Source organism: Mus pahari, chromosome 15 (genome assembly GCF_900095145.1).
Source record: "Mus pahari chromosome 15, PAHARI_EIJ_v1.1, whole genome shotgun sequence".
Lineage (NCBI taxonomy): Eukaryota > Metazoa > Chordata > Mammalia > Rodentia > Muridae > Mus > Mus pahari.
Genome location: NC_034604.1, coordinates 29,674,520 through 29,686,034, shown reverse-complemented (window position 1 = coordinate 29,686,034; position 11,515 = coordinate 29,674,520). Strand labels below are relative to the sequence as shown.

Below are 11,515 nucleotides of genomic sequence, written 5' to 3'. Positions count from 1 at the left end.
TTATGATTTTTAAAAAAGTTCTCTGAACCCCAGTGAAATAATCTTTTTCTTTGGTTCCTGTTTTTTTTTTTTTTTTTTTTTTGTCATTATTTTGAGTGTATGTTCTTAGACGCCTGGTGCGCTGACCACAAGGCCCTTCTGTACCCAACCTCCTCCTTGTCCACATCCCCAGTCCCCTCTCCATCATATCTCTAACTTCTCTGACAAAGTTCAGTCTGAGGCCTCGAGGATCCAAGGCCTAACTGTGTCCATGCCTCTCTCGGGACATTCATTCCTGTTCTGATGCCTCACCCTGAGAGGAGCAGCCTGGCTTCAATGACCAAGCGCATCGGCCCTGGAGATTGCTCAGGGGTGGGGTCTATTCTCGCCTCTGCTCTGAAGGATTCTTTCCTCGGTGGGTCAGTCGTAGGGAGAGGAGTGGGACCAGGAGCTTAGAGCTGAATTTTAACCCTTTGAAGTGTGTCTTGCTTTCATTTTGTTTGTTTGTTTGTTTGTTTTTTTTCCCTCAACCTTGGGTTTTCTGTCACCACTGAGAATCACAGGCAGTCTGTGATGTGGGACTAGGGTTTCCCTTGGGGTAGTGTCTTCCTTCCTCTGCCTTCTGAAGTAAACACCCTTCCTCTACATCCCCTCTTGAAACTTTGACTTCTAATGAATACATAATGATTTGCTTTTGGTTTTGGTTTTTTCCTTTGAGTGCCGCTTGGAGAGTTAGAAGTCCTCCCTCCCCAGTCAGCAGGTGCGGGGGCCGTCTGCTTTGACACTCTAAGGAAGGCTTTTGCAAGTCAAAAGGTAAGGACCTTATTCAGGAGAAGGGCTGAGAATACAACTCACTGGTCGAGGAGAGAGGGGGAAAACACCTTTCACCTTTCACTGCCTGTGAATGGCTCTCGCTCTTCAAAGCCGACACGGCGGTTACAGCGTTGCTGGAGACTCTGGGCTCCCTACAGGGGAAATGGTTGTAAAGGGAAGAATTTGAATTTATGAGGTGACAGGTCTGAATTCAAATCCAGCTCCCTGTTGTTCCTTTCATGTTGGGGTGCTTGCCCTCTCTGGGTCGCTATAAGAGAGAATGATTATGGCCTTTAGACCCTGGGGTGTTTTCTAGAGGGTTATAGAGACGGACCCGGGGCTTTGTGCATGCTGCTTGTTCATCCTACCCGGAGCCATACCTGAGCCCCTGCTAATTTTAACTCTTTAATTGGGTGCTCTGAAGACTGATGGAAAGGGTCATTTGGCAAGTCTAGTACCCCTTCCCGTTGTGGTTCCTGTGTCCCGAAAGATCACCAAACTGCTATCTGAGGTTATGTCAGTGGGAGAGCCTGGCAGACTTCAGGGGCTTTTTTTTTTTCCCCTCTTCGGAGTCCTAATTCTGCTCACATTGGAGTTCACCTGGGAAGAAGGAAGAGACGACAGCAGTAGGGAAGAGCCTAATCGGGGCTTGTGGCTAGCATAAGTGCATTTTCTGGTCTGAACCAAAAATACACAAGTCCACTTTCCAGGTAAAGTGAGTGGCTCAGGGGCAAGCTTCCCTCACGGAATCCTCCCCGTCCAGCGGATTCTCAAGTCCACTATGGAACTGCGGGCTCCATACGCCTGTTTTCCACTCTGAACCCATTGGATGTGTGAGTTTTATTTTGTCACCTTAATGGTTGCCCGCTTGTCGAGGATGCACGGAGAGGAAAAGACCGCAGGGTTGTAACTGATGAATTTGAATGAGGCTGGAAGGAAGGTGATGGATGTGGAGAAATCTAAATTCCTTTAGTTCCAGGCTGAGTGTCCATGAGGCAGGTCGGTTGCTATGACAGTTGGTGACTTTGGAGACAAGATGGATGAGGGTCGGGGAGACTTGCAAGAAGACACCAGCTTTGGGGGGTGTTCAGCAACTTTCCCCAGAATTCTTTTTTTTTTTTCTTTGTGTTTTCTTAGCAAAACTCCTCTCTAGCCCCACAGGGACCACAAGGCAGGCTCTCCTGGGTGCCTTAAACAAGCAGCAGGGGTGGCTTTGTTTCTGAACACCTCCCTTCCGACGAGTATTGGGATACATCAACACAGTGTGGACTCAGGAGGTAGGGGTGGAATGCCATGACTTGAGGTCAGGTGCCTTGGATGGAAATTCTGTTATGGATACAGGGAGAAAACAGAGTCTGTTCATTTCCCTAACATAGTATAACAACTCAAAATTGAGTGTCAGGCTGGGTACTTTGAAATCCACATTTATCAAGGGTTGACACTCAGGATTACATGATTTCATGCTTTAGTTTTTACTTCCCAGGAAATCAGTCTTTTCTTGGGCTACCTGCTCAAAGCCTTTGCCCCCTAGGTCATCTCTCTGCTGTCCCTGTCACCACAGTCTTGTCCACACCGCCTTTCTTTGCTGTCACTGTTATGTAAGCCTTTGCTTCTCCCCATTGTATCTGCTCTCCGACACATGTAGGGGTTTAAAAACTGGAAGCTATAGAGGTCAGACTAGGCCAGGCTAGGCCTTAAAGGCAGCTAGCTCATGCTGTCTCTCATGATACCAACTTCCTTAGTGAGCATTCCACTAGAATCTTAAACTGAAACAGTTAAAAATGAGCTACTTATTGGAGCTGGAGTGTTCATTCAGCGGTTAAGAATATGCACTCTTGGACTGGAGAGATGGCTCGGTGATTCAGAGCACTGACTGCTCTTCCAGAGGTCCTGAGTTCAATTCCTAGCAACCGTGTGGTGGCTCACAGCCAAAATAAATAATATTTTTTTAAAAAGAAAAAGAATATGTACTGTTCTTGCTTTGGGCCTGAGTTCCATTCCCAGCAGCCCTGTCAGGTCACTCACAATCAGCTCTAACTCCACTTCCAAAGGAATCTGAAGCCTGCTGGCTTCCTTGGGTACCCGCGTGCATGAGCACCACCCTCACATAATGCACATAATTCAAGTTAAAAGATAAACCGATTATTCCTTCAGGCACTTAAGAAGTAACACTTCTTTCCAGTGGCCACCATATTTGTTTATTGTAGGCAAGTACAAACGAAACAGAAACAGACGTTACAACAAAAACCCGGGAGCGCTGTCTGCTCTTGGCTGTCCCTTCACTTGTTAAGCCTGCCGGCAGGGATCCTAACCAGTCTCGGCAGCTTCCCTGGGGCTGTGAAATTCAGAGTTAGGAACCCAATGGCTTGGGGAAGAGGCAAGCAGCTTTGTGGACCAGAGGGGTGACATTCAGAGATGGCCTTTGGAAGACGTCAAAGTGTAAATTCGGGAAGCCGGATTCATAGCTATCCTAGGCCCGGGGCAGGTCTTGGGGTGCAGACACCCGAGGAGGTCTACATCAGGAGGGTAAACACTTCGAATGAAGTCCAAGTTCAAAGGGCTTGCTCACTTCCCGAGCTGCTTAAGTCACTCTGAATTACACCCAGATCTGTGCATACTCTTTTCCTGTTACCTTATTTTTATTGTTTTGTTGTTTGTTGTAGCCCTGCGTAGCCCTGGCTGCCCTGGAACTCACTCCGCAGACCAGGCTGGCCTCGGAGTGCTGGGATTAAAGGCATGTGCACCACTATCTACTTGGTGTTTAGTTTAATTTATTTAGCTCCCCCCCCCCCAACACACACACACACAAGGTTTCTCTGTGTAACAGAGCCCTGGCTGTTCTGGACTCTGTAGGCCAGGCTGGCCTCAAACTCACAAAGATATACCTGCTTCTCTGCAGCTGGGACTAGAGGGGAACACCACCACACCCAGCTTTTTTTTTTTTTTTTTTTTTTTTTTTTTTTTTTTTTTTAAGATTTATTTATTTATTATATGTAAGAACACTGTAGCCGTCTCAGACACTCCAGAAGAGGGCATCAGATCTTGTTACGGATGGTTATGAGCCACCATGTGGTTGCTGGGATTTGAACTCTGGACCTTCGAAAGAGCAGTCGGGTGCTCTTACCTACTGAGCCATCTCACCAGCCCTTTTTTTGGTTTTTGAGTCAGCCTGGCCTCATTCTCCGTTTATAGCTGAACCTGAGCTCAATTCTCAGCATCCATATGGTGGCTCACAGCCATCTGTAGCTCCAGTTCTTCTGACTTCCACTGCCTGTGTATGGCATATAGACATGCATACAGGCACAACATTTATACACATAAATTAAAATAAATATTTAAAGAAAAAAGAAAAGTGCTCTCTAGGTGTACCCTAGAAGTATTTATTGCAAATGAAACTGAGTCTCCAGTTTGGGAAAAATCGCAGAGCAGAGATGTTTTCTAGTTCTTCTAAGATCTTGTCTGGAAAGTTCTGGTCGCCTCTCCATGGGTAGTGTTTTGGATTTGGGGATGGCTTATGAGCTAGAAAGGTCCATGGTCATCCTGGGTCCTGGTTTCCCTAGACTTTATTTTTATTTTGGGGGTGAGGGGAGGATTTTTTAGTGTGCATATGCAGATGAGAAACCCAGCTAGCTCACTAACAACCTTGTAGGAGGAGAAAGCTGGTCCCTGCCCCGGGACCCCTATGTGTTTGCCTGCACGTGGTCAGAAGTGAGGAAGGGTGTTTCCTCACAGATGGGAACAAAACTCTTACCTTGTTAAATGTAAGTTTTACTTTATTATTGTATATGTATAAGTGTCTGTCCACATTTGTGCCTGGTGGCCACAGAGACCAGGAGAGGACATTGGGTCCCCTGGATCTGGAAGTACAGATGGCTCACAGCCATCAAGTGGGTGCTGTGGAGTGAGCCAGTCCTCTGGAGAGCCAGCCAGGGCCCTTAACCACTGACCCATCTCTCTGCCTCCCAGAATTCCTTTCCTTTAGCTTCTCTTCCCCCTCACTCCCAGCAGCACAGCTGGGCAGAACAATATCTGAAACTTAATGGAACACGTTCTTCTAGGGTCCTCTGGATGTGCCCCCAAATCAAACTCCCTCTTTAACAAGAAGCTGCTTAAGTCCAAGAGTAACTGCGCAGGAAAGGCTGGGTCCACAAGCCAGGAGAACAAGGTTCCGATTTCAGTCCTGCGAAGAAGATGCTTAAAGATCATCCATCTAACCCACCTATCGTGGAAGGTCTACAGGCCAACCCTGTTATGTCCCAGTTGTTTTCCAGTCTGTGTCCCCTAGGCCAGAAGTTCAGTCTCTATCTCCACTGCCCTGCCTCTAGGCAGCAAGTGCATTTGTGGTGGTGTTACCAGGCACTGTCCTTGCCCCTGCCCCGAGGCTTGGCACTACTTGCAGGGCGTGTGCAGTAGTATCTGCTCACCACACGTCTGCACTGGCCACACTTGACAGTGCAACACCACTGAAAGTTGCAGTCGCAGCTGCTCACGGCCTCTGTTCTCCTCTCCTCCACCTGCAGCCCGCACTCTGTGCACAGGCGCCCACAGCTGCGCTGCTCCCGCCGGGAAGCACTGCGGGCATTCTGCAGGCACTCCCGCCCCTCTGTGCCCTGGATGCTCAGGCTGGCATTGCGGTTGCAGTAGTCAGGAGACCCCTCTATGAAGATCAGCTCGGCCTCTGCGCTGGGAAGGAAGGCCTCCGTGAGAGCCCAGCGGCCCTCGGCTCTGTTGCCAGCCCTTAGCTGGCGCTTATCCATCTCAATCTTCAGCGCGCGGTCATACTTGGCTTTTAGGTAATTTCCCATCTGCCTGAAGTCAGCCAGCTGCAGCCAACACGTCTGGATGCTGCAGCTTCCTGAGATGCCATGACACTTGCAGGTCCTTTTCGTGGAGGCCCTCACTGCCTTGGGGGGTGGGGTGGGGGAGGGGAAGGAGGAGGAGAGGGAGAACACGAAGAATAACTTGGTGGAGAAGGCCAGTGGCTAGCAAGCACATGGAATATTCTAGAGCTGTGCTTCCTAGCTTTGGAGACCTATCTGGATTATTGGGGAGGGGGCATTCCTAATCCTATCTTAGGTCTTTTCAGGGAGACTGGTCAGGGTTAAGGGGTTAGGACCAGGAGCTGTCCAAGCGCTGAGAAGATGACAGAAGCCAGAAACATAGATAGGGTCCTGGTCTAAGCCCATCACTTCTTCAGTGTGTTTCCTGGCCCAGTTGTAACAAGTATTGGATAAAACAGGGCCCAAGGGTAGAGTACTTGCTTAGTTGTGTGAGGCTCAGAATTTAGTCTCCGGCACCTCACAAACCCCCAAACAGAAACCAAAACAGAACGGTCAAAGAAATACTTTGTAAGTTGTAAAAGAAATTACAACCTCAGGGGACTGGAGAGAGGCTCAGCAGTTCAGAGCACTGGCCACCGACTCTTCCAGAGGATGCAGGTTCAATTCCCAGCACCCACATGGTGGCTCACAGCTGTCTGTAACTCCAGCAGCAGTGTATCTGACATCCTCGCACAGACACACATGCAGGCAAAACACCAGTGTCCATAAAATAAAAATAAGTCATTTTAAAAAATTACCTCAGCCGGGCCTGGTGGCCCACGCCTTTAATCCCAGCACTTGGGAGGCAGAGGCAGGTGAATTTCTGAGTTTGACGCCAGCCTGGTCTACAGAGTGAGTTCCAGGACAGCCAGGGCTACACAGAGAAACCCTGTCTCGAAAAGCCAAATAAACAAATAAAAATAAAAAATTACCTGAGTTACTGTATCTCTTTTGAAGCCTGGGGCTAGATGTGTCATGGTAGTTGTGGTGGTTTGTCTGTCCCCTGTCACCCTATTCTGTCTCCTCCACCCCCTGACGCTCGCTCACACCCTCTCAGAGAGAAGGGAGATCCTGGTATCTGAACCCATTTTCTCTCAAGGCAGTGGTTGGGGTTGCCTTGAAAGTGCCTCTCTCTGGCCATAGTGACCAGAATATCCAGGAGGAGGCTCCCAGGAAAATTTCAATGATTTTTGTTTTAAGTCCAACTTGCTTCCAGATTTGAGTTCACAATGTTACCCTACCAGAACCCTGGTGAAGAGTAGATTCTACAGTCCCGACTTCTCAAACCCCAGGCAGACTTTAGGGCAATAGTAGGCCTCTATGAATGTCTTAGCATGTAGTTAAAAGTGGCTAAAATCTTTTAAGGCCTTGTGGCTCATGTCTGTAATCCCAGCACTTGGGATGTTAAGGTAAGAGAAATGCTGTGAGTTCAAGGACTATAGTGAATTACCAGGCAAGCCAGGGCTACCTAAAAGACCCCATTTTGGAGAACATGAACACACACACACACACACACACACACACGCACACACTGCTGCATGGAAGCAAGGTTTATCAACTGTGTTGTCTCAGACGTGCCACTTGGTTTAGACTTAGCTGACTTTGTCAGGCAGAGAACAGAATTCTTCCTGAACGGCTTTGAGGATGAGTGAGATAGCGCTTGGTGACTCCCATACCCACCAGCCTGCCGGCCCTGTTGTTGTGAAGGTTCACCAGGGCTCTAGTGTCCTTCCCTTTCTCCAAACCATCCACGAAGAGCCTGGAGATCTTTTCTCCGAATTCCACGTTGTCGCTGCAGCCTCCCCAGATCCAGCCATGGCCACCTACACACAAGGAAAGGCGTTCTGCACACACACCCTCAGCTAAATCCCAGGGAAAGAGCCAAACCTAGGAGGACCTGCCAAAGCTGTGTGTATCTGATGCTGAGGCAGGGGAATGGAGGTACTTGGAGTGCGTGGGTGGGGTCCTGTGCTCCTCAGCGTGCTCTCTCTCTCTCTCTCTCTCTCTCTCTCTCTCTCTCTCCCCCCCCCCTCTGCTGCTGCTAGGTTCTCTATACCCACAGGAAGCAGGCCTGTGTGGTGACCTGGATACCTCAGAGGTTCTCTGTAGCTCAAACATTCTGGACCTCTACAATATTGGAGCCCCCTCCGCCCTCATTAGCAGCAGGCCTGGGTCTTCCGGGGTCTGTAAACAGTGGGCTAGCTTTGGATGAGAACAAGCTCTTCTTGTACCAGGGTTGATCTCCAACTCCCCCAGGGTTCTCACTCCCAGTCTCCTTGGTTTTAGAGAGCCTTTCTAATTCCTGCTCTCATCAATCCGTGAACTCCCAGGAGGGAAGGGATTGCTAGAGTCTGGGATTCAAGAGAGCTGAGGCCAGCTGCAGCTCCCGCCTCTTCCCACCTGCATCGGAGAGCAAGTTTGTTACCTGTTTTTCCATTTTGTGACTCGTCACAGCCGCAGTTTTCCAAGTCACCCATGCTGCAGTTCTTGGTGACTGCGTACATGATGGCAGCAGAGCGGATGGCATGAATGAAGGATGTCTCTCTCGTGGCTTTGGGGAGGAACAGGGGCTGACTGTGTGAATCCTCGTTAGCCCAAAGCAGAGGCCTTGGTAAGACAGTACTGCTCAACAGCTCTTGCGGTCCCCATGCCCGCCCATGGTGTTAAGGTGTTCCTCGCCCTCAGAGCAGGCTGCACTTCATCCAGGCAGGAATGGACATCCCATGCTACTGATGGGGAAGTGGAAATGTAAAGAACTACGAAGCTAAGGCTACTTACTGGCCAGCTGTGGTTTTCGGATCAGGAGTTTGCTCACCTCAAGTCTAGCCTAGATTTCTGTCCTCTAGCACGCAGGTAGTGAGACTCAGCCACAAGGCTGGCATAGGTAAATGACAATGACCTTTTATTTCTGAGCACAGAGTTGGGGTGTGTGTGTGTGTATACATATATGTATGTATGCATGTGTCAGTATATATGTGCAGAGGCCCAAGATCAATTGTCTTCCTATGTTCTACTCTGTCTTACTCTGAGGTAGTGTCTCTCACTGAATCTAGCTCAGTGGCTGGCTAGACTGTCTGGTCAGTAAGGCCCTGGGTTCCTCCAGTCTCTGTTTTCAAGAGACAGGATTTTAGGTGTGTGCTACCACACCCAGATCCCAACCAAGTCCTCACGCTTGTGCAGTGCTTGATCCACTGAGCCATCTCCCCACACCCCTGACGTCTTAGTTTACAAACACTTCCTAGTCTACCTGCATGTTCCGAGGGAAGGATTCTCTTCCTGACCAGTTTCTCCTTTACAGTCTCCTAACTCTTCTCAGCAACTCTATTGCTTCTGTAAAAAGGTTTTCCATATAAACTACTGCCCCTAATTATAAGCATGCACATGCATACATACACATGCACATGCGCATGCATATACATACACACAGACACTTTCAGACATACATATACATGCACATATACACACATATACCACTCACACCCACAGACCCACACATATACACACATCACAGACATACACATATATACCATACACATAAATACACATACATTGCACATGCACACACATATACACATATTTTACATATACATGCACATATACATACATCACTCCTACACACACATATAAATCACATACATATGACACACATATATACACACACATATAAATCACATACACATATACACATGACACATATATACACACATACACATCACATATACATATCACACACATATATACACACACACATCACACACATCTACACATGACACACATATACACACATACACACACATACACATCACATACACATCTACACACATACACACACATACACATCACATACACATCTACACATGACACACATACACATCTACACATGACACACATATATACACATCACATACACATATACACATCACACACATATATACATACACATACACATGACGTACACATATATACTTCACACACATATATACACACATACACATCACATACACATCTACACATCACACAGATAAACACAGATGCACACACTGCGTACACAACCGCCTGAGAGAAACTCATTCTGATCTTTTGGCTTCCTTGTCACAGGCCTTCATGATGATGGGACAAACGTGGCTCTTTTAAGGGCTCCATGATCCCTTTCTCTATTTTTATTTCACTTCATGAAAATCAGAGCAAGGTGAGTGTTCATAAATAAGCACTCCACTGCAGACATGAATCAGAACCTGCCATAATATTTGTAATAATACCTTTCTGGTCGTTTCAGTCAACCTGCAGAATCCCCCAGGGCCTGTGAGACGGCTCAGCTGGTCAGGGCATTTGTATCCAAGCCTGATGACCTGGGTTCAGCCCCTCAAGACTCTCCCAATGCCCCCCCCAAGAAAAACATGCCCCCTAGTAAATACATAAATGGTACAAAACGCGTTTCGAGCAGCGTTTTCTAAAGCCCCCTCCTCCATGTGTTGAGAGAGGGAATGACCCTCACTCAGGGTCACACAGCAAGGAAACTGTGTCAGGAGCCCGCTGGTCACTTTTGTATTTCCCTCCACACACACACACACATCTCATGTACGCATGCGCAACCAGCCAATCATGAGGTGTGGTCCCACGAAAACTTACCAGCTCGCAGCCTGTTGTGGGCTGAAAACTGAAAGGCATGCTCAGGACAGTTCCACCGCTCCCAGGCAAACTGGAACTTACACTCTTCGATGCCAATCTGAGCGCCCAAGGCCACACTGGCGGTGTAGGTCAGATAGGCCTGTGCCGGGGAAAGGGCTGTGAGCTTCCCCGAGTACAGGTCATGTAGGCTCAGGGAGAAGGCAGAACTCAGCTTCCCAGTAAGAAACCAGCATGGGGCCTGGGACGTTGCTCAGATGGAGGGCTTGCCTACCCATACACAAGGCCCTAGATTAACACAACCAAAAATAAACAGTGCTGTCTTTCTGGGTGAGCGGTCTCCAATCCTCTTTCCTGTCCCCAGAAGAGTTCTATCAGAAACCCCAGAGGATAAAAAACAGGAGAGGTGCAAGACCATCCTACCTTGGGACCCGATATCAGGAAGTTGTTCACTGACCTACCAAAAAGAAAACCTGAGGTGAGCGGGGCTGAGGCAGTGGGCGGCTTCCTTAGTGGGGACTGGAGGCTGGAGAGCGACTTACCAGGCAGAAGCACCGAGGGCGGGATAGCACATGCCCGCAGCCACCCACAGCATTAACAAGTGTCCCATGGTCCTGCCCATTCCGGGGACCAGGACCAAGCGCAGAGAAGTAAGGAGTCGGCAGAGCCTTTCTCGGTATTTATGTGGGCAAGTTCGCAGTAGCCAAGATGGAAAAACCAGCAGCCCATCTCATTGGCAGAACCCTGGGAGCCACTGACCTAACGGGGGATCAGAGAGGAGGGTCTCAGCCCGAAGCCTTCAAGGAGGCCACGCCCTTTTCTCCGAGACCGAGAGGGGCTGAAGCCGGTCTCCCACCCTTAGGGACATTGACTTCTTGAGAGGGCCCATTGCTTAGAGTTAGGAAGCCTCCAGCAGCCTAGGCCCCTCCCCTGAACTCAGGTCACCTCTCCGCTGGAGCTGCAGGACTTCATGTGTTAATGAGACCACGCCCTCCACCCCAGATTTCCTCCCTAAATTGTAATCAGAGAAGGACGCTTTAGGGACCCGCTCCTACTGTCTCTACCTCTTCCCTTGGTGACTGTAGGGTGATGGAGCTGTGGGGGCTGTGGAGCGGAAGCTGCCAGAGGCTATCTCTACTACCGTTTCTTCTACTACGAGCTGGTGTGTATTTCCTTCATTTCTCCAGTTTATTAGTTGCTTACAATGATTGTGTCATCCAGGGCTATATTTGAAAAGGCCGCTACCTTTCTCTCTCTCTCTCTCTCTCTCCTCTCTC

General features: G+C 48.8%; 1 protein-coding gene across 1 annotated transcript; it reads right to left on the bottom strand.

Annotated features, from left to right (window-relative positions):
* Positions 1-5,141: 5,141 nt before the first annotated feature.
* Wnt8a (Wnt family member 8A) lies at positions 5,142-10,860 on the bottom strand. The gene is made up of 6 exons (XM_021215076.1): positions 10,781-10,860; positions 10,662-10,695; positions 10,242-10,380; positions 8,038-8,163; positions 7,293-7,435; positions 5,142-5,696 (listed from the first exon to the last, which is right to left on the bottom strand). The coding sequence occupies exons 1-6, from the start codon at positions 10,858-10,860 to the stop codon at positions 5,142-5,144; spliced, it is 1,077 nt and encodes a 358-aa protein (XP_021070735.1).
* Between the last annotated feature and the right edge of the window lie 655 nt (positions 10,861-11,515).